This window comes from Cladophialophora psammophila, assembly GCF_000585535.1.
Source record: "Cladophialophora psammophila CBS 110553 chromosome Unknown aczJe-supercont1.7, whole genome shotgun sequence".
NCBI classification, from domain to species: Eukaryota; Fungi; Ascomycota; class Eurotiomycetes; order Chaetothyriales; family Herpotrichiellaceae; genus Cladophialophora; species Cladophialophora psammophila.
This window is the reverse complement of record NW_006912928.1, coordinates 729,075-750,612: the sequence shown is the minus strand read 5'-3', so window position 1 is coordinate 750,612 and position 21,538 is coordinate 729,075. Positions and strand designations below refer to the sequence as shown.

Genomic DNA, 21,538 nt, shown 5'->3' with positions numbered 1-21,538 from the left:
TTATGTAGGCTGTTGGAATTATCTGAACATGAACTGGGTATACCGAAGCAGTGAGAATGGTTTCATGGTAAGAGAGACAAGACGTGAGGTGGCAAGGCAATGCACGTACAGATTGGTGAATTAACAAAAGTCACGCTCAAACCACGGACTCCTCGGTCCCAATGCCGCAAATGATGCTCCAGTCCGACCCGTCCGAGAAAGAGAGGTTCGTAGCTTCCGCGCTGGCTAGGGAACAGAGGCTACCATGGGTAGGCTGAGGCGGATGCGGGATAATGTACAGTTGGCAGGCGAAGGGAACAACAAGGGGAGGATGGGCGGATCAGGCTCACAGGCTCACGATCAAACAGGGAGGTCTATAGAAGAAAAAAAGGGAGGATGAAAGTGAAGAAAGCGGGTAACGTTAAGAAGGCGAGTATGTACAAAGGAAAGGGTGTAAAGACTGCAGCAGGACCATCAATGAATTGGGAGAAATACGTGAAGGTTGTGGACAAACACTCCGGGATCACCATGTCTGGATGGAGATTCAGTGATGGAATCTTGACAACGGTCCAGGCCCCAGGTCGGAGCCAGGCCACCAGGCCACTAGGCCACTTAAACAAGGCCCCGAGGCCCCTAAACCACCAAGCCCACCACTAATCCGGGCTCTAAAATGCGGGCATCCTGCCACCTGCGCAGCCTGGGCACTACCGCAAGGGCGCCAAGCTTCTTGCAGGCGAAAATCCTTGGGCTTCCAGTGGCTCAGTCCTCTTCTCTCACCGGAGATTCACAGACCGACCGCTGTCACCGCTGTCACCGCTGTCACCGTGGTCAGGTACCTGATTACATATATCCAGATTCGGTGGAGGCAAGCACCGCTTCCTTCAACATTGCTCCCTCACACCCGCGTCGCTGAGGGGTGATATCACTTCTTCTTCTTCTCCCTGCCTCAACAGCCCCCGTGGGCGGCAAATGCATCTGACGTGCTCCAGCCATGGATCGAAAAAACCCTCATCTGTGTCCCCGCTTCCTCTCGCGCCCTCTGCAGGTAGGAGGGTATTCTCCAATCGCATCTTGGAATGGGTGGTCAGGGCTTTGCACTGCCACTGTGCTAAAACTTCTCCATCAGGCAGCCCCCTTGGTCGCTCGCAGCTCGGCGTAAGGAAGCAGGTATTGCTTTCGGGGAACGAGACTACAGGCTACGCCTGGCGGACGATGAAAATCCTCCTTATCTGATCTCCCTATCACCTTCCGTCAAATTTGGTTCGCCTCAACTAGCCTCCACTTCTCACGCAACCCCCATATAAAGGATGATTTGAGTATTCGCGCTGCGCGAGGGATGCGCAGGCTACGGAGTATTAGGCACAATACGGAGCAAAAAAGAGTGGCTGAGTTGAAGTGGCAGGTTTCTGATATCTCCGTTTTTGAAACAAGAGCAATGCGAGATGCATGCCAAATAACGCCGACTCGTTGCATACCCTCTTGTTCTTTTCTTCTTCTCGGTGGCCATTCTCCCTCGCAAGGCCTCACACGTGGCTCTTGTCCTAAGAAGCCACTCGCCGTCCCGAAATTTGCGCCAGAATTGGCAAAGGATTGTTGATGAAACTACTAGGCTTGGCCTTCAACATCCAAGAAAGCGCTATCAATCTGGGCGATGATGGGACCTGGAAAGGCCCAATCTAGTTCTCACACCTTGATCTTTCTCTATCCCCTTTGATGGGGTATCGTCTCATGTCTGGAGCAGACAACTCAGACCATACAGGTGAATTTGAAAGTGAGGCAACCGTCGGGAAATGGACGTCGTCGGGGAAGCAGAGACTGCTCTGATCATGTTGCCTTCTTGACTCGCCGACACACTGATATAGCGATTGGCTGGGTGCTCTTGACGGATTCTGGTGGTCAGGCATCATTTTGTCCCTTCTTTTACCCATCACGACCCTCCACGTTTCGTCAAACTTGACTCACGGCCGGAAGAGATCAAAGAACACGACATTTTCCAAATATCTCCATCATTTGAAATGGTCTTGTCAATGCCAACTCGCGTAGTCATGTTCAGATATCATAGGTTCAGTCATATTTGGCCATCAATTCGCCAGGAGCTCCATTTCTGGCGATTAGCTCTTCAAATCCACCAATCCGGCTAACCATGGCATACGGCTTGTACCTCTTTTCCTTCTCAACCGTTCTCTTGAAACACCTATTCCATCCTGCGCGAGGGTACTCTCGCACCACGTTCTCGATAGTGTCTGGGTGTACCAACTCCTTCGCGACCCCAATGTTGTCCAGCAATGTTCCCCAGTGGATCAATCTGGTAACGAGAGTCACTTTGCCTTTTTCCTGGATGTCCTGGTGTCTGATGATAGCCTCCGCAACACTTTCCGCCTGTTCTCGAGGGGCAACATCGTCTCCTCCCGCTACCTTTGGACTCTGCAGGAGATCAAATGCATGGATGCCGGCGAAGAACTCATAGCTGAGGCGAGTACTCGTCATGAACTCGTCGCAGGTGCCAATATCATGCAGCATGGCGGTCAAGAACCAAGTTTCGTCCAGTTTGGAGCCTGGCGTGAGCTCAAACTCCGGAAAACACTGCCTTGCTATGGCGCAGCCGTAGCTGTACACGCGTAGACTGTGGCGGTAGGTGTCAGCATCGAGCTTGGACTTGACGTACCCGTCGATGCGTGTGGCAAGCGGCGTGTTTGGAGGCTGAAGCGATGAGATGGCCATGGCCTCCGGGCTGGCTGTTCTGGGCTTGTCTTGCGACTGATCGGCCGGAAGGGCCGTGAAACCATAGGTCTTATCACTGTCAGACATTGTGCTGGCAAGATCTTGACAGTTGAAGCGGGCCAGTGGTGATTATCGGGTAGACTGCGCAGATGACAAGGCTGTGCTGTATAGTTTCGGGGGGTGGATATCGGGGTGAACAGTCCTGATCAGGCCGCGTGTAGTATTAAGACAGTCTAGAACAGTGGGCTGCCTTTGAATCAGGGTCGCTTCGAGGACTGCGTGACATGCCCACTGGTAGATTTTATACTCGTTCGCCAGCAGTGTGTCTTGTTCACAGCCATCCGGACATGATGGCATTACAACACCATGATAAAATCTTACTAACAAACTCTCGTTTCTTTCTCCGCGATGTCCCGCCTCCCGCCCTGTGTTTGACTCTCTGCTACCTCGTTCGGCCGCTTTGAGTCATGAACAACTCCCATTTTCAGGCTTTGGATGCCGGCCACGCTTGGAAGGAAAAGGCAATATTCCGAAAAGAACTCGACGTTTTGATTAGACCGGAGCACTACCACATCCGCTCCAACCAGGCAGGTAATCGGCCATGTGCACAACCAGCATGACGCCTACCTGCAATGCCGAGTCAAAAGATCTATTGGTCCGCTTATTGGAACCTTGGTAGCCAAATATTGACGGTCGTCGAGGGCAGGGCTGGCTCATGGAGTCCGGTTGATCTTCTTGTCTGTCCTCACTGTTAACAGACGCCACGCCCTGTCATCTACGAGTCCCCAGACTCCACGAGGTTGCCTTTTTTTTTTGGACCTCCGCGGAAAAGAAAAGGGCGTCTCTTGTGCTTGCTTCAAAGAAACACTGAACTCGCCGGGTCTGGGCCTGATTCTCAACCCGTGAGCCTTTCGCACCTGCTTGCGAGTTATTCCAGGGAAACTCGAATTACTTTGATCGAGCACTCTGAAACCCCTGGAGCCTGCTGGCGCAATCTCTACCACCCAGAACCATTCGCTCGACTTTGACAGTGGAGACTCAAGTTACATAGGGCGCATCTGCCACTCGGGCGTTTTTCTTTTTCAGAGGTTCAGGATCAACAGTTTGCAGACGGGATGAGGTTCAGACACGTTTGCCTAGGAAAGACAATTGCAAGTCGTATGGCATGGGGGTAAGTAATCAAGGCTACAAGGCATGTTGTTTTGCTTCCCAGAACAACCCGATGTTATTATGTTTGACATTTCAAGAATGCTATTAACATGACAAATGCCCACCATACCCCCGTGCCCACGGACCAGCCTCTGCCAAAGCAAGCCTTCGCAAGGTAAGGCAAGGGGAAGGGCCATCCTAAACATTCATGTGCAAAGGATCATCGCACTCAATACTTCGCCCGGACACTCCTCGTCGGCCGGTGTCTTGACGTTTGGCATCCCTCGGCGTTGCCGTCTTCGTCGCAACAGTCCCAGATGAACCCCTCCTGATAATCAGGGTCGTCGACAAAGGAGTCTGGATCACCATGACAGTCCGGGTCATGGTCATCCCAGAAGTCCAAGTTGCAATTCGCCTCTTTGTACCCTGCACCAATTTGTTAATTTTTCTCCCAGGTTAATATAGCCCGTGAGAAGGGTAATGTTAACAATAAGACTTGGACGACCACCTTGCACCTGGTGTTTGTCTTGATATTCAAGTTTCTGGGAGGCAAAGGAAGAATTGAGGGACGGAAAGAAGGGAAGGGGCTTATTATTTACCAGGATGATACACGCATGAGTCCCTTGACCTTCTCGTTCTCCTCGACCTCATACTCCTTGCCGCACTGGCAACACATCTCGTACGCCTTGCGGAGGCGCTTCATGCCTGTTTTCGGGTCCGGTTCGGCGTTTGGCGCCGGAACCATAAGCGCCTTGCCGGCCAGGTATCTGCACACGGCGTTCTCGTGGCACATCTGGAGGAGGACCGTCCTGAGACGCATCGCGCTAGCCGAATTGATCGCCTCCTCCAACGTGTGCGTCGAAGTCGATGCGTTGCTGGTCATGGATGCAGAGTCGTCTGGGCCGTCGGATTCGGATTCAGATGAGACGATCTCCTCTATCTTCTTGCGAGTGCCAGGATCTTCAGTCTTGATAGACATGGCTGGCGACCGTGATGAGGTTTCGACTTTTCTTCTCTCCCGCTAAAGCCTCGCCGGGGAGGCGTATACAAAGCCCAGATTGGTCCGTAGTGGAGGGACGACGCTGGACGGGAACGTAAACCCCAGTCGATGAAGCTGGCGTGTCGTGTGTTGTGATGGTCCTGCTTGGGAATAGACGGCGCGATCAGCAGTCGCGTGAAAGGGGAAGATCTAATTTCGCTTCAGCCTTGTCCAGCAACGTCATCTTGTTCAAGTGAACTCTTCAAAGTCTTCTGACATTGTCAGACAACAAGTTGAGTATTTAAATTGATCAGCCTCTGACCATGACCAGATCGAAAGGAGGCGGAACGAAAATATTCTAACAAAGCCAAATCGCGACGAAGGAGTGAGCTTCGCAGGTTACACTCATCAAGTAGATGGTCAGAAGGGAGATATCCCACTGTGCTTCGCAACTAAGCTTTTGTTGTCTTCACCATAGAACATATTCTCCCTGCCATAAGTTCTCTCTTCTTTATGGCACTCACACCAGAGTGGTAATACACTCATATCGTAGTGTGTTTTAGTCCATCGCGTCCAGATCCAATGGTCCAGTCTCTTCCTTCCACGACACCTTCCAGATATCCGCATTCCCTTTATCCGTCTTGATCTTTTTCGCTCGACTGGCACTTACCCCGGCACCACCAGAAGCACCTTGCTCTGTTGCTTGCAGGAGCGCTTGGCTGTCAACCGCAAACGCCCGAACTAGTTCCTTCATTCTTCCACTTTCCACAAAGGCGTTGGTTAGCATGGGAGTCTCCGCAACCACTTGGGCTAAGGTCATGCATTCAACAAGCCAAGCACGAGAAGAGAAGTGGCCTGCAAACCACAAAGCACTGTTGTAGGCGAGGATACATTCGGGGATGTAGTGGTTGCGTATATCGTTCAGGACCACGGCTTCCATATCATCTTGAGGCAGGCAAAGAAAGTCATTGTCAAATAGTGGGAGCATGTCCTGTCGAAGTTGCTCCAGAGCCCGCTTCAAGTCGCGCTTGTAGTTTCGCGCAACCGAGGGGTTTGTTCGGTGTCTGTATTATTCTGTCAGCTTCAGTCGGCAAGAATTCGGAGAAAAGGGGCTACCCACTGTTCGAGACCGTCTGCTACCTCTTGGAAGATGTCCAAAGCATCAATGGCAGCCACAAGTTGTTCCAGTTGTTTCCAAATCAGTGATTTTAACGCCAACGTTTGCCGATCAGTCCCAGCCCTCAACAAAGGATGGTCTGAGTTAGCTGCCTTTCTCCTCCTAGTCGGGCTGCTCATGGGAGTCACACGATCTTCATCCATCTCTGCCTCGCTTTCAACGGTGTTTATCGGTGGATCTGCGTCGGCGAAATACAGGTTCATCCCCACGGCAGCAAGTGACATCTCCGAGAGACGAACGCGGTCAAGCAGTTGACGCATGGCGATAAATTTCCCTTCGATCAAGAAAACTTTGTAGAGTACCGCAACAGACCAGGCAGCTGCACCCCAGTTTTCAGCATCAACGTACCGGATCCACTCAACGCTCCTGACCGCCTTCTCGTCTGCCTCAGTCACCTCGCCTGTCATCAAGCTAGGTCGAATTTTGTACTGTGCCAACTTGCCTGAACCGCCCAAGAGAGTGATTTTGGCAGGTATCGGACCATGTTTATACCTTCGAAGTTCCTGGAGGTCCGAGTAATTGGCAAGAGAGAAAATGCCGTAGGTGACTTCTGACACGTTGATCTTGTATTGCTTCATCAGCTTTACTTGCAAATCTCTTTCACGCCGATCTGTGACATTGATCAAGATGGCCCCCAGGACGTGGTAACTTCTCTTCTTGGACAGCTTAGACGCATAAAGAGGAATGAGAAGCCACTTGCCCCAATTTTCTAACAGTCCGATGTAAGCTGCAATGTTGTTTTCAAGTTCGTATTCGTGTTCGTCGTATGAAGATCGCAACAAGCCCAGAGACCGTAACAGCAACTGAAGATGGGCAACCATCCGGACACAGTCTTGGTCCTGAGCATTCAGCTTGGCGACTTCACTACTCTCGGTTTCGCTTCTAGTCATGAGGTGGGATCCCTGACCTGTGGTATGTGCGATGCGAGCAGCAGCCCTGCCCATGTTCACAAAGAAGTTGTCGAAGTCTTTTGAGACAATGGCCAGTTCCATCAACTTGTGCGGTTCTTGAGATTCGTCCTTCGTAGTTGGATTTGTCCGAGCAAGGGCGACATACTGCTGGACTTCGGCGGTGGAAGGTGGCTGGGGTCGGTATTCAGTGGTGGCCGTACCTGTCAGCCTCTTTCTGTAGGCTTGAAGATAGTGCTGGTATCTCTGGATAAGAAGGGAATTGAAAATAGAGAACAGACTATCATCAATCGTCCTAGTTGCAGATTTGGAAGCCCCAACATCACCGCAAAGTATACCGTATACGGCTTTCTGAAACTGGTCTTGGATAGCTGGATTTTGAGCCAGTACCTCGCAACGCTTCAACCATTCGGAATTTGAGGCCAAATTCAGAATGCGCAACCAGGGTGAATTCTCCATTTGTTCAGCATGTGGACCACAGCTACAAATGGTTGCATACCGCCAGACTTCTTTCCGTTCTGCGAACCATGGCTGAATCTGGCTATTGTTGTATCCCCTGCGCAGCATTTCCCAGTATGTTTGCCAGGCGGCCTGCTCGTGGAATTCATCTTGTTCTTGAAGTACAGCCGACTCTCTAGTTGGCGCATCAGGATCCAGCTGAGCGACAAGGGGTTTCTGGTCGCCTTTGCGAACGTGGGTCCGGTTCAGTCCAGGATTTGAAGGTTCCAACGGTAGTGACCAAACTCGGGTCCGCTTCTGCTGCTTGATGGCGGCCTGTGTGAAAATAGGTCCGGCGCTCCAAATGCCATCTCCACGTTCCGACTTCTCAGCTAGACTGCGCGTGCAGTCTTCAATAGGAGGTGATGTCTCGGAAGCCCTCTCTTGCAGCCACGCCAGGATGGTTTCATACTCCTGTGCAGCGGCATCGGAGTCGAGGAATGCAGTCCAGATTTCAACATTGCTTGAGTAGCGATGCAGACCACCCAACCTCGATTCTCGGGCAATCTGGGCATCATTGAGGGAGGGCGGAGAATTGCAGTAGAGCAGGTTCCTGACCAAAATCCACAAATCGGATTCGAGCTGCGTCTTTTCCAGTTCTCCCGCAGACTCCTCCGTAGTTGTCCTTGATTTTTGAATGTCCGCAATCTTGCTGTAACGCTCTAACAGGACCAAGGCATCCTCCCAGAGAGACTCATCGGTGGGCTCTCGGGTAGACACAAATCTGTCTAGAGCCTTTGCAAACTCCTCGACTTGCCTGCTCACTCGATCGGCAGTGTCTTGAAGAGGGCGAAGCATCTCCTGCGCAGAGGATCTGAAGGGTGACTGCGCATCTAGGGTGTCGATCAGCATGTTGGATCCTGGCTGCGTCTCGAGCGTGGTAGAGTTCGTGACATCTTGCTGAGTGAGAAGAAAATTATTTTGGTTCGTCGCACCTTCGTGAACAGACATTTCTTCGTCTTGGCCGGCCATCTCTTGGTCTTCGTCAGGCATATGGGACTCTTCGACGATCCTGCGGTTGTCCAACTGGTCATTGGGGTCAGTACCTGCGCTGTGGCAGCTGCGTGGTTGACGTACCTGGGACTGCCTTCCATGGACAGAAGATCTCGTAATAGGGGCCATCTCTGCGCGTCGATGGGAGCTGCTTATAAGAACTGTTAAAATGAAAGGAATCGCAAGAGGACGGTGTTGTGCCGGGAGCTGCAACCTCTTTTGAATTTACATGCCTGTCTTTGCGCTTTACACGCGACGCGGCAGTGTACTCGAGAAGCTAAACCCAAATAGGCTATTGATGAATGTCTGAAAACTGGCGCTTCGAAATTTCTTTTTTTTTTCTCCTCTTTCCTCTCCTTTTCTTCTACTAATGTCAACCAGGTAGTCATTAGAGTCTCGGAACAGACCCTTTCTCATTCGATGTTTGTTCAGATCCTACGGGATCTCTTGCGTGCTCACGATTGCCTCAGAGTATGTTTCGGCATTCGCTATTCAGCTGACCAGACCTCCAAATGGGACTGATGGTTCAGAAAGAAAAAATCGAGTTGCTACATATACTTTCTACATATACTTTACTATGGCCTCCAGCGATATCCTGAAAGTTGGCGAGGATTATGTACATATGTACTCTATACCAAGAGACTCGCGTGCCGAGTGGATGTTCAAGCTTCACTTTTGGCCTCGCTGCTCCATCTTCCGCCTCAGCAGCTTGGGTTTGGGACACGAGGTTGTACTGGCATCGTCTCCTTTGTCCTTATAGAAAGCATTGCAACATTCGTACAAGGCATCTATTGCTGATTGGCATTTTTCCTCTTTGTAGTTGTTTTTTTGCAGGCAATCTGGTTGAAGTCGGGTGTTACTCTTCGCACATGTTACCAGTGACTCGTCGATGTGACACGCACCTTGGATTGCACACTGAGTAGAAACGGCATCAGCGATAACTGAAGCCCTGGATGTCAAGAAGACATACGGAGTACTCACCGCTCTGGGATGACAGGGAGGGTCTGTCTTTAAATCGTCTTCGAGGCGGCCCTGGTTGATGGTAAGCGTTGCACCGGATGAGAACTTGACTTTGCATGGCTGGATTCACCATTATGTTGTCCTCGTCAACGATTCGGCGGTGGATCTGAAAGATGCAAATTGAAGGATCGCAAGCCGGTTGACAATACAAAAAGTGAGCGAGCGATGCCAGGGAAAATAGTCGTGGTGGTCCTGCCTACATATCATGTATGGCAAGAGAGATTTCGGTAGGCGAACATTTCCTTGTAACCGACGTGCGTCATAGGGTGGCCACAATTCACGCCATCATCCCCTTCGATCTCAGCTTGCTCAGATACCGAGTACAAGGTCTATGGTTGGTGACCTTAAATTATGCTACAGACACAGGTGGACATTTTGTGCAAGTGACCAAAGGCCAGAGACGAACGTGGTCTTTCGGCAGCTTTGGATTGAACTAATTGGCATGATATCTCTCGCTTTTGGTGCAACTGCTTGAGTCTTTGGCCTCCTTTGGGCAGAGCAGACACCTCCTATCCTACCAACAGTTCGATATAGCGACACATCAGAAGAAGTCGTAGAAATAGTGGAATACCTGTGCAAACACAGAATCTTTGGATTCTCCCTTTCGGCCTCCTCAAATCACCCGACAGTCTGGAGGGTTCAATCGTCCCAAACTGCGGCTTTTGCCTTTTCATCTGCCTCTCTTTCGCGCTCCCTCTCCTCCTTCTCCTTACTCCTTCGTTTCATCTCCTGTTCCCTAACCGCTCGGTCATACTGTTTTTGTTCCTCGGTCTTCTTAGGAGCTTTCATCCCTAACCCTGAGGCAATCATTCGACTAGCGGTGGCTGTGGTCTTCTCTGGTCTCCGTCGATCTCGATCAGAGTCAGACTGTGGAGTGGATGCTTCGGGAGGGGTATAAGGCCTGGTGCTGGGACGGCCTCCCCCAAGGACTTGAGCAGGTGACCAGTCAATGTACTGTGCACCGTTTCCAGGGGCAATGGGAGTAGGAGGCGGCGGACGCAATGCAGGGTCTGCGGACTCGGACGGTTTCAACGAGAGGCCCATTCCTTCGACAGGTGTTCGAGTATTGCAGTCATCTTCGACAGGCGAAGAAGCATCGTCGTCTTCCCAAGACTCAACCACTTCTTCTTTCTTCATGGAGAGCATAGGCTGACGGTTAGGAGGGAGGTCTAAGTGCAAACCTGGCAGCTTGGATTGTATGGATGTTTGGGCCGACATACTCAAGCAAGGGGAAGACTGCCAGAGGAGGAGCGCACCTGAGCAAACAAATAGTCAGGAGCAAGGATATGGCTCAATGTTCCAGGAACAATAGGATCGGATCATCTCTCAATCGATGTCATAAGATACTCGATACCTTTGACGAACTGTGTGCTCCGCAACGAGCTCCATCCCTCAGACATCTCGTGTCAACGGAAGTGGAACGACGAATAGCAAGCGGAGGACAAAGTTAAGCGGCAGCTGGCGTTGGGGGTGCCCTGCATGGAAACGTTCTGGTTAACCTGGGCGGGCTGGGGCGCCTCCAAGGGGCATGCGACGCTGTAAGACCAACCCCGCATTTCCGTTGAATCCCCTGCCCTGATGCAGGCCGGAAGGCAGGAGAATAGGTGCAACAGGGGCCGAGGAGCCCAGACTCGACAATAAGTCCGGGCAAAGTACTGGGTACGATTTATGTACATATACCCCTCGCCTGACAGGGGAGATTCCGGCTGATATTATTCCCCCCAGTACCTCGTACCCAGTACCCAGTACGAGATAGCACTCTCTGGACGCCCCCCCTGATGCCCCCCCATCCCTCTCAAGCCACCAATCTCGCCTCGCCATCATGCTTCTTCCCTCTCGAAAACTCGCTAGCGTCTCGGAAACTAGGCCGCAAACACCCGCGTCACCATGATGTGCGTCTCGATTCATGTCGTCCTCCTCAATGGCGCCCTCTCCGACCTCGGAACATCTTCACCCGCCTCACTGCTCGTACCCGAAGACTCAACCGAGCGTGTGGAAACGAGCCCTTCTCCAATCTTTTGTATATATTTCTCCTCACCCAATACCGAGCATTGGCACTTGTTTAGCTACTGAGGTTCGCTGTTGATCTAGGTTCTTCAATTGAGCTTTTTCGGAGCTCCGAAATCGTTGTATCCATCATTGCCTTTGGCTCGAGGCCCTAGCACTTTTCTTCTGCGAGCATTCAGCGTGCTTTCGTGGGATGACCCGAATCATTTTGCCGAGGGGGTTGAGATCCCAGAAAGCCTCTTGGTCTGTCCTATACAAGCATGGTACCTGTGGAAATGTCGCCCCATTCTCGACGACTGCTCGGCGGTGGAGCTATGCCGACACGATCAACAACCTCAAGATCGGCAAGCATACTCGCGTGCTCTATCAGGGCTTTACCGGGCGCCAAGCCACGATGAATGCAAAAGAATCTCTTGAGTTCGGTACGAACATTGTTGGCGGCGTCAAGCCCGGCGTGGAAGGGGAGCATCTGGGTCTACCTGTTCTGCCCACTGTCAGGGTGGCAGTGGAGAAGCTCAAGCCCGATGCCAGCGCCATCTACGTCCCCGGAAATGGAACCGTCACGGCTATGGAGGAAGCCATTGAGAACGAGATCCCTCTCATTGTAGCAGTTGCCGAACATATCCCCGTACACGACATCTTAAGAATACACCAAATGCTACGAACACAGTCAAAGACGAGGTTGGTTGGCGCAAATTGTCCGGGTATCATCAACGTTCACGGTCGGTGCCGCTTAGGCTTCCAACCTCTGCCGTTCTTTCGTGAAGGCAACGTCGGTATTGTCGCCAAATCGGGCACATTGAGCTATGAAGCTGTCGCCTCAACGACACGGGCGGGACTGGGGCAGACCTACGCAATCAGCATGGGCGGTGATGTGCTTGCAGGAACAACATTCACCGAAGCTTTCCAGGTCCTAGTCGAGGATGAGAACACCGAGGGCATCATCATGATCGGGGAGATCGGAGGAAGCGCCGAGTTAAGAGCCGCAGAGTGGATCAAAGAATATCAGCGGCGGACTGCGAACCCCAAGCCCTTCATGTCGGTAATTGGAGGCATCGAGGCTCCGCCTGGCCGGATCATGGGTCATGCAGGAGCATGGGCTGCTCCCGGAGAAGCCACCGCGGCACAAAAAATCAAGATTCTGGAAGACGTCGGAGTGAAAGTCGTCGACCATCCGGAGAAATTGGGGGAAGGCATGAAGGCATTACTTGCTGAGCGGTCGAAATCGGGTGTCAACGGCAGATTAGGGTCCTCAACGGCATCGCAGAAAAGAGGCTACCATACCATGCGAAGGCGGCCTCGACCGATTGACACGAAAGTCACCTTCCAGCAACGGCGTAGCTTATACATCAAACCTTCACAGGCTTTTGATATGTTGAAGCAAAGGGGTATACCCACCGTCGACAATCCAACAGGACTCCAGGAAAAGTTTATTGCCATCTCCATTGATCGCGAGGCCCGGCAGCCTTGCATCATCGCATCACCCACCACAGATCCTTCGGAAGCATTCGCCAAGTCCAAAAAGTTCCCTTTCGCATACGGCACGGATGAAGCGACTTCAGATGCAATGCTTCAGACCGTGTCAGCACATTTGGGCGTGTCTGGAAATGGTCAGCATTCGCTGGGTAGACTTATTGGCGAGCTGGTCGACATCTTCATGTCCAAAGAAGCCTTTGTACTTCAGACGAAAATCGTCGTTGACAACGATGGAGGCCTCCAAGTGCAAGGCGCCAAATTCGGGTTTGACGATGCGGCCTTCAGAAGCTCGGGGCGACAGGCAGACATCCATGCCCTGAGGGACATCAAGAGCGAGGTACGTGAAGAAGTCGAGGCTGAGAAAGAGGGCATGATATACGTGAAATTGGCGGGAGAGGGCACGCTGGGTACAATTGTAAACGGCGCTGGCCTAGCAATGAACACGGTTGATGCGTTGGTGGCTAGAGGTGGCCATCCAGCAAACTTTATGGACACCGGCGGGAAAGCCACTTCCGACACGATCAAGGCCGGCTTCCGAATCGTGACGTCGGATCCTCGAGTGAAGTGCATATTCGTGAACATCTTTGGGGGCTTGACGCTGGGCGACATGATTGCCCGGGGAATCCTGATGGCGTTCAAGGATTTGGATCTTCAGGTCCCTGTGGTCGTTCGTATTCGGGGAACCCGGGAGGCCGAGGGACAGAAGCTCATACGAGAAAGTGGTCTCAAGCTGGATGCCTACGGTAAGTGGACGCTGTGTTGCGTGGAACCAGACACCGATAATAATCCCTGTCACAGATTCATTCGAAGAAGCAGCTGCCCGTGCAATTGCATTAGCCAACGGGACAGCGAAGATGGAATAAGGGGGCAGGCAGTACATATATGCAAGAAACGGGAATGAGTGGTGGCATTGCACATGTTTTTGGATAGCATCTGTGTAGAGCCTGATGCGGGGATGTTTGATTTCTGGGTGCAATGCGGGAGTTGCATTACATGACTGATTGTGGGCTAGATGCATCTCGGATCAAAGAGAGGGAACTGCAAGCGAAGGATGTTCTAGACAAGATCGAGACGCAGATCAACTGGTAATTGAACAAAGTCGGCTATGTACCGACTCCAAAGAAGCCGTCCAAGCTATATTAATATGCTGCTGGATAGTGACTCGGCCGAGCTGGGTTGTACCCGGGGGCCTCACTCACTTTCGACCGGGGTGATTTCAAGCCGTCCTGCTGGTCCTGGTAGTAGTCCTCATATCGACATCGACGTCGACATGACTGACTCGGCAGTGCACACGCTGGTCACATCGCTAGAATGATGAGGAAAATATCGCTTCTTGCTTTCGTGGCCTCTTGTGTTCTGTTGCATAACTCCATGTCTCCTGTGCAGACAGCTATGTAGCATAAACCTGCCGCGTGGTACTTACTACTCCGTACCTGATGGGCGCTGCTGGCTTGGACCCATACCAGACTCGGCCGACAGAGGTGATGAGTGAGATACCCCATATTGCTGGTGTTGGATGAGTGACAAAGACGCGACGGATGAAAATAGAAGCAATGTGCGAGCAGCATGCGTGGGTTGGGTTGGGTTGGGTTGGATTGGCCCAGGTCACAAAAGACGCCGATCTCAATAGTTCTTGTACGGAAGTGAGTAGGTGCATGGTTGTCGTGGTGCTAACCGAGAAAGCTAGAGGGCTCACCAGGCTCCCTAGACTCACTAAGCCCAAGCTGAGAATCAAAATCATATAAAGTTGCTGACTCAAGTCTCACTGTGTACTGGGTATTCAGTCTCCCATTCTTCCTGTTGTCAGTAACTGCTTTTCCTCGTAGTCTTGCTTCGCATCTCCTGCCGTTCCTCGTCCCACGGATTATTTGCAAAGGGGATATCCGTTGTCGAGTCTTGTGGGAGTAGTCATCCCCAACTTCACGCCGTTGGTCAGCTTTGGCAAACAGCCCATTGAGGGAAAAGGGGTGTCATACACCATGTCGACCTTCTCAAATGAGTCGCTCTCAAAGCTGGCGTCGATCTCTACCCAAAGACTGTCAAGCTTCTCGTGGTTTTGGTCGTACTATCTTGTCCCCGCGATTGTGGCTTATCCTCTTCTCTGCTCAGCACTCCGCTTCCGCCGACTGAAGGCCCTCCAGGCCAAGCATAAATATGGGACGCCTGAACATCCGTCTTTTGAGGGAATGACTGTCAATGAAGCTCATGATATCCTGAAGGCCGTGAGCGACCTCGAATTCCCGACCTTATTCGAGAAGGGGTTGCAGTTTGCTCTTTTCCGCACCTACGGCATTCCCACCATCAGCGAGCTACTAGTCAAGACCACCCAGCTCTCAACGGAGAAAAATGTCCCCAAGCGATACGCCGACACTGGGGTCCTACTGGGCGATATGTATGGCGGCGAACCTGACAGCGACAGGTGCATGGAGGCTTACGCTAGACTGAATTACTTGCACGGTCACTACATTAAGCAGGGCAAAATTAGCAATGACGATATGCTGTACACACTGTCGCTGTTCCTCAACCAGCCTGTGGAATGGATCAACAAGTACGAGTGGAGACAACTCAGTGACCTGGAGATTTGCGCCATGGGGGTATTCCACAAAGCAATGGGCGATGGGATGGAGATCTCATTTGAGAAGCTCCCTTCGTACTCGACGGGATGGAAAGATGGGCTGCACTTCTACCGGGAGCTGGATACCTGGGCGAAGGAGTATGAGAAGACTTGCATGGTGCCTCACCAAAAAAACTACGACACCGCTGTGCAGACTCGACAGTTACTGCTGAGCATGTACCCTCCGTTTATGAAAGGTGTCCTCAGCAAGGTCGTGAGCGCTCCCTTGGACGACAGGCTCAGGGAGGCCATCATGTTCGACGAGGCCCCAGCATCATACCGATCATTCTTCAACGGTTTCATGGAATTGAGACGTGTCTATCTGAGATATCTTGCTTTACCAAAACTCTCATTCATGGCCAAGAAGATGATGACCAAGGAGCCTGACGCGAACGGTAGAAGATACTATGTTACGTGGGACACTGCACCCGTTTATGTCAAGCCGACTCTGTGGAATCGGTGGGGACCCGGAGCCATGATTCACTCGCTGCTTGGAGTCCCTCGTCCAGGAGACCCAGGCACGTATCCAGAAGGCTTCGAAATCAAGACTACAGGCCCATCTGTGTTCATCGGTAAGGGGCAGAAGGAGATGGAGATGACCAGGGAAAGATTGAAAACAGAGAGGACTGGTGGTTGTCCGTTTGCTGTCCGTCGAGCTTGAAACTAGCAAGGGCCATATCTGTCAGAGAGAAAAAGATCATCTTCGATAAGAAAGAGACTCCCAGGAGATTCTGTGCCACTGCGCCCTGTGACCTTTGACGAATTGCTGGACAAGGCTCCGCAGGAGGCTTTTCATTCAGCCTCTTACCCCATTTCCCAATCCCACGGCGCAGCTCCCGCCAATAGAGAAAGGCCCAACTGATGCCTATCAGTGGCCCCAACGGGCATCTCCATTCCTCACACCAACTGTCATCCCGCCACCAGCCGATAATAGCCAGAGGGGAAGCTTGGGAGCAAGCATTTGATCTCAAAAACTCGACGTGGGGCGCGTCTTGTGGTCTGTGACGAGGGGACGAGTAAATTCAGTTTTTTCAGGTGGCTTTTGCTTTCTTGTCTTCTCATAGCAATGCCTGGTTCAATTAAAACACTGCTCTCATTTTCTCGACCTTCTCTACTTTCTGGTACTGCAGCCACCACTCAATCCTTCCACGGTCTACGCTCAACTCACGTCAAGATGTCCACTCTCGCGGCTTTCCGGGTGCCAAACATCTCCAACGAGCCCAACCAGCATTATGAGAAGAGTGGGCCGTCGCGTGAAGGGCTAGCCGCTGCAGTGGCAGCTCTACAGGAAAAGGCGCCTCTTGAAATCCCTCTAGTTGTGTCTGGCAAAGCCGTGAAGACATCCTCCCTCCTCACACAGAACAGCCCGTCCTCCCACACGACGGCCGTTGCCAAATACTCCAATGCCTCTACCGAAGATGTCAACAACGCCATTGAAGGGGCCCTCGCTGCAAAGCCCGCCTGGGAGTCTTTACCCTTTGCCGACCGAGCTGCTGTCTTCCTCAAGGCCGCAGATCTGATCAGCAAGAAATACAGATACGAGCTGATGGCTGCAACAATGCTAGGGCAGGGAAAGAATGCATGGCAGGCTGAGATCGATGCGGCTGCAGAGCTAATTGACTTTTTGAGGTTCAATGTACGATACGCAGAAGAGCTGTATGCGCAGCAGCCACCTTATAACTCTCCGGGGGTGTGGAACAGGGTCGAATACAGGCCACTTGAGGGTTTTGTCTATGCCATCTCTCCATTCAACTTCACGGCCATTGGAGGGAATCTACCTGGTGCCCCAGCGTTGATGGGCAACGTGGTGATCTGGAAGCCCAGCCCATCGGCTATTGCCTCAAATTACTTGGTGCATCAGATCCTCATGGAGGCAGGACTCCCGGCTGGGGTCATCCAATTTGTACCTGGTGATGCTGAAGAAGTCACCAAAGCCGTCCTCAGTCACAAGCAGTTCGCAGCGCTACACTATACGGGCTCGACGGCTGTCTTCCGAAAGCTGTATGGCCAGATTGGACAGGGCATTGCCGAGGGCAGGTACAAAGGTTATCCTAGAATAGTGGGAGAAACTGGCGGGAAGAACTTCCACCTGGTCCACAACAGTGCTGATATCGCCAATGCAGTGGTGCAAACGATCAGGGGTGCATTTGAGTATCAAGGTCAGAAATGCAGTGCTTGCTCCAGACTATATGTCCCGTCGTCGATATGGCCCGAGTTCAAAACCAAGCTTATTCAGGAGACTGAGAAACTCAAAGTTGGAGCTCCAGAAGACTTTGGTAACTTCATCGGGCCAGTCATCCATGAGGCGAGCTTCAAGAAGCTGTCTGGTGTGATTGATGCTGCAAAGCAAGATAGCTCTCTGGAGCTCCTTACCGGGGGTAAATACGACAGCTCCAAGGGTTGGTACGTGCATCCTACCATCTACCTTGCCAAAGATCCCGGCCATCCAAGTTTCAGCACCGAGTTCTTTGGACCGATCTTGACAGTCTATGTCTACGATGACACGACGCCAGATGCATTCGAAAAGGCCTGCACGCTGGTAGACGGCACTTCTGAATATGGCCTGACAGGGGCGGTGTTCGCTCAAGATCGTGCGGCGATCAGGTATGCCGAGGAGGCGCTGAGGAATGCAGCGGGCAACTATTACATCAACTGCAAGAGTACAGGTAAGGGCTGATTTTATGAGCTGTTGTCTGGGGACCTCCCTTGCTGACATCGAGAACAGGTGCTGTTGTTGGCCAACAACCATTTGGAGGTGCACGAGCTTCAGGGACGAACGACAAGGCCGGATCAGCAGCAATATTGTCGCGATTTGTCAGTATGAGGTCAATGAAGGAGGAGACACTGCCCACTACAAAGGTGGAGTATCCTTCGAATGAAGTGTAGACAGACACAGAAACCAATGCTTTATCTTTGATACCCAGCATCAAAAATGTCACGGTTGCATGGACAATGAGAGGACACAGCACCAGGTAGACTAAAAAGGATAGCTTTAAGAGGAAACATGCGACACCGCTCCGATCATGAGATGTCGGGGGGGAAAGCTACTGGCCTCGCCTGGTGCTGATGGCGAGAGAGCTGCGCGTCCCTGCGTTCTGTGTGCTCCGTATTGCCGGATGGCCGAAAGAGGAAAGGCGCCTGGGTTGGCTAGCGCCTTCTTCACCGCCTGACCTTCTTGACCGGCAGCCTATCGCGCCGCTGTTTGCTTGGCGCTCCACCGGTGCCACTGCCCAAACTTCGAGTTTGTTGACCTGGTCTTCAATTCTGTTTCGTTGTCCACCACTGCACCTTACCACCTTGCCATCTTCTGGAGAGACCTTCCCTTGGAGTAGCTCGTCCATCATCCTCTTCATCTCGCAACCTGTCCATATCTTCTCCATCATCCTCGTTAATCCAACACCATGCGTGAAATTGTGAGTTTGCTACGCGTCTCAAGCCCTGTTTACCCCTGGTCTTGGAACCCCCCACCATCAACGTACCTTCACAACTTCCAGACTGACATGTCCATCACAAATAGGTTCACTTGCAAACCGGCCAATGTGTAAGTGCTCTCAAGCAAAAAGTCTCTGTGTGTTCTTGGAGGCTGACAAAAATTCCTAGGGCAATCAAATCGGTGCTGCCTTCTGGTACGCAGTCTCCAACACGCGACCACTGCAAATCTAACCAGCTTCCAGGCAGATCATCTCGGGCGAGCATGGCCTTGACGGCTCTGGAGTGTATGTTCTCGTCTAAATCGAACGCCTTGATCGTTGAGTTGACCACCAACGCAGTTACAATGGCACATCGGATCTCCAACTCGAACGCATGAACGTCTACTTCAATGAGGTACCTCGACCCCTGGATGCTCTGATTTCATCCAGCCTCTGACATCTAGCAGGCTTCTGGAAACAAATATGTCCCCCGTGCCGTCCTCGTCGACCTCGAACCCGGTACTATGGACGCTGTTCGAGCTGGCCCTTTTGGTCAACTCTTCCGTCCGGATAACTTTGTCTTTGGCCAGAGCGGTGCTGGTAAGATGACAACGGCTGCCTAACATGAGAATGATTACACCAATAACACATCTTTACAGGAAACAACTGGGCCAAGGGTCATTACACTGAGGGGGCTGAACTTGTGGACCAAGTTCTCGATGTCGTCCGACGTGAAGCCGAGAGCTGCGATTGCCTTCAAGGATTCCAGATCACCCACTCCCTTGGTGGTGGTACCGGTGCCGGTATGGGTACATTGTTGATTTCCAAGATCCGGGAAGAGTTCCCAGACCGAATGATGGCCACTTTCTCTGTCGTGCCATCCCCCAAGGTTTCCGATACCGTGGTCGAGCCATACAATGCGACTCTGTCCGTTCATCAATTGGTCGAGAACTCGGACGAAACCTTCTGCATCGACAACGAGGTACGACCTGCATTTGATCGTTGTTTGTTCTGTGCTAACTTATCCCAGGCTCTCTACGACATTTGCATGCGCACACTCAAGCTGTCCAACCCCTCGTATGGCGATTTGAACCATCTTGTTTCGGCAGTCATGTCCGGCGTCACCACTTGCCTGCGATTCCCCGGTCAACTCAACTCTGACCTGAGAAAATTGGCCGTCAACATGGTCCCCTTCCCTCGGCTTCACTTCTTCATGGTCGGCTTTGCTCCCCTCACGAGCCGTAACGCCTACTCGTTCCGCGCTGTTAGTGTTCCCGAACTTACGCAACAGATGTTCGACCCCAAGAACATGATGGCTGCTTCAGACTTCCGAAACGGCCGATATCTGACTTGCTCTGCCATCTTCCGTGGCAAAGTCAGCATGAAGGAGGTCGAGGACCAGATGCGTAACGTCCAAAACAAGAACAACAGCTACTTCGTCGAGTGGATCCCTAATAACGTACAAACCGCTCTCTGCTCGATCCCTCCTCGTGGCCTGAAGATGTCATCCACCTTCGTTGGTAACTCTACTTCTATCCAAGAACTCTTCAAGCGTGTTGGTGATCAATTCACTGCCATGTTCCGACGCAAGGCTTTCTTGCACTGGTACACCGGCGAGGGTATGGATGAGATGGAATTCACCGAGGCCGAGTCCAACATGAATGATCTCGTCTCAGAGTATCAGCAGTACCAAGATGCGAGCATCTCCGAGGGCGAAGAGGAGTACGGTGAGGAGGAAGCGCCTTTGGAGGAAGAAGCTTAAGCGGAGACGGAAGTTTTTGTGCATGGCGAGCTGGGTCTGTCACTTGTCAGTGTACGTCTGAACACAACAATGGATGTTGATGGCACGGTTGTGGTAGCGTGAACAACTTAGAAGGCAGGACCATTGATTGGTTTTGTTTGGACTCCGTCGACCAGCAGCAAGTTTTCATTACTTTTCCAGAGCGACGTGATGCAGGGAGTATGAGGGGTACTCAGGCATCTGTTAAGCTCACTCCAGCCTTCCATCCCTAGCAAGCTGGCAAGCGTGGCGAAATGGGTAGTGAATTGAAATCAAGCAATTCCAACTCTCGACCAAATCCTCAATGGCCAAGACAACGTAGCTAAGCTATGATTACAGATGTAGATGTAAATAGATCATCAGAGACTGTTGTATGTCCAATGCCTCTCAGAGGTGTCTGTCTTGCAGGGTCTTAGTCCTGGTCTATGTGAACACCAGGATATTATAAGATGCTAGTCTAGAACCTAGAACCTAGTTGGCCTATATCTTGATGCCGGTGGCGGCATACAGATTGATTGCTGGAACGAGAACGAGAACGAGAAAGCGAGAGTCCCAGTGGCTTGGTCCTCCAGTGGATTTAGCGGTCGTGTACAGCCTTGCACTGCCCACACATCAACATATCGACACATGGTTAGGTTTGAATATATATGTATATCCACCCATTCAGATGGCTTTCACCTTCGCCTTGCACCTTCACCTTCACCTTCACCTTCACCTTGTCTTCGTCTTCAACGCGACCCGAGCCCTCCGTTATATTCGGCACGTAGCTGTGTTCGAATAGAGGGACTGAATAGTTTACTGGTCGGTGCCGCCCTTCAGCCCAGCCA

At 51.8% G+C, this 21,538-nt stretch overlaps 8 protein-coding genes across 8 annotated transcripts; 4 read left to right on the top strand and 4 right to left on the bottom strand.

The window, feature by feature from the left end:
- Nucleotides 1-2,043: 2,043 nt before the first annotated feature.
- On the bottom strand, nucleotides 2,044-2,787 carry A1O5_05289 (uncharacterized protein; the record flags this gene model as incomplete). The annotated part of the gene is made up of 1 exon (XM_007745890.1): nucleotides 2,044-2,787. The coding sequence occupies one exon, from the start codon at nucleotides 2,785-2,787 to the stop codon at nucleotides 2,044-2,046; it is 744 nt and encodes a 247-aa protein (XP_007744080.1).
- Nucleotides 2,788-4,444: 1,657 nt separating this feature from the next.
- On the bottom strand, nucleotides 4,445-4,828 carry A1O5_05288 (uncharacterized protein; the record flags this gene model as incomplete). The annotated part of the gene is made up of 1 exon (XM_007745889.1): nucleotides 4,445-4,828. The coding sequence occupies one exon, from the start codon at nucleotides 4,826-4,828 to the stop codon at nucleotides 4,445-4,447; it is 384 nt and encodes a 127-aa protein (XP_007744079.1).
- Nucleotides 4,829-5,387: 559 nt separating this feature from the next.
- Nucleotides 5,388-8,533, bottom strand: A1O5_05287 (uncharacterized protein; the record flags this gene model as incomplete). The annotated part of the gene is made up of 3 exons (XM_007745888.1): nucleotides 5,388-5,892; nucleotides 5,949-8,437; nucleotides 8,489-8,533. 3 exons carry the CDS (start codon nucleotides 8,531-8,533, stop codon nucleotides 5,388-5,390), a joined length of 3,039 nt encoding a protein of 1,012 aa, XP_007744078.1.
- Nucleotides 8,534-10,063: 1,530 nt separating this feature from the next.
- A1O5_05286 (uncharacterized protein) lies at nucleotides 10,064-10,561 on the bottom strand (the record flags this gene model as incomplete). The annotated part of the gene is made up of 1 exon (XM_007745887.1): nucleotides 10,064-10,561. One exon carries the CDS (start codon nucleotides 10,559-10,561, stop codon nucleotides 10,064-10,066), a length of 498 nt encoding a protein of 165 aa, XP_007744077.1.
- A 1,063-nt stretch (nucleotides 10,562-11,624) lies between these two features.
- A1O5_05285 (succinyl-CoA synthetase alpha subunit) lies at nucleotides 11,625-13,770 on the top strand (the record flags this gene model as incomplete). The annotated part of the gene is made up of 2 exons (XM_007745886.1): nucleotides 11,625-13,650; nucleotides 13,706-13,770. 2 exons carry the CDS (start codon nucleotides 11,625-11,627, stop codon nucleotides 13,768-13,770), a joined length of 2,091 nt encoding a protein of 696 aa, XP_007744076.1.
- A 1,116-nt stretch (nucleotides 13,771-14,886) lies between these two features.
- Nucleotides 14,887-16,182, top strand: A1O5_05284 (uncharacterized protein; the record flags this gene model as incomplete). The annotated part of the gene is made up of 1 exon (XM_007745885.1): nucleotides 14,887-16,182. One exon carries the CDS (start codon nucleotides 14,887-14,889, stop codon nucleotides 16,180-16,182), a length of 1,296 nt encoding a protein of 431 aa, XP_007744075.1.
- Nucleotides 16,183-16,695: 513 nt separating this feature from the next.
- On the top strand, nucleotides 16,696-18,407 carry A1O5_05283 (delta-1-pyrroline-5-carboxylate dehydrogenase, mitochondrial; the record flags this gene model as incomplete). The annotated part of the gene is made up of 2 exons (XM_007745884.1): nucleotides 16,696-18,187; nucleotides 18,247-18,407. 2 exons carry the CDS (start codon nucleotides 16,696-16,698, stop codon nucleotides 18,405-18,407), a joined length of 1,653 nt encoding a protein of 550 aa, XP_007744074.1.
- Nucleotides 18,408-18,922: 515 nt separating this feature from the next.
- On the top strand, nucleotides 18,923-20,693 carry A1O5_05282 (tubulin beta chain; the record flags this gene model as incomplete). The annotated part of the gene is made up of 8 exons (XM_007745883.1): nucleotides 18,923-18,934; nucleotides 19,039-19,062; nucleotides 19,122-19,154; nucleotides 19,200-19,237; nucleotides 19,292-19,346; nucleotides 19,399-19,531; nucleotides 19,591-19,913; nucleotides 19,962-20,693. The coding sequence occupies 8 exons, from the start codon at nucleotides 18,923-18,925 to the stop codon at nucleotides 20,691-20,693; spliced, it is 1,350 nt and encodes a 449-aa protein (XP_007744073.1).
- Between the last annotated feature and the right edge of the window lie 845 nt (nucleotides 20,694-21,538).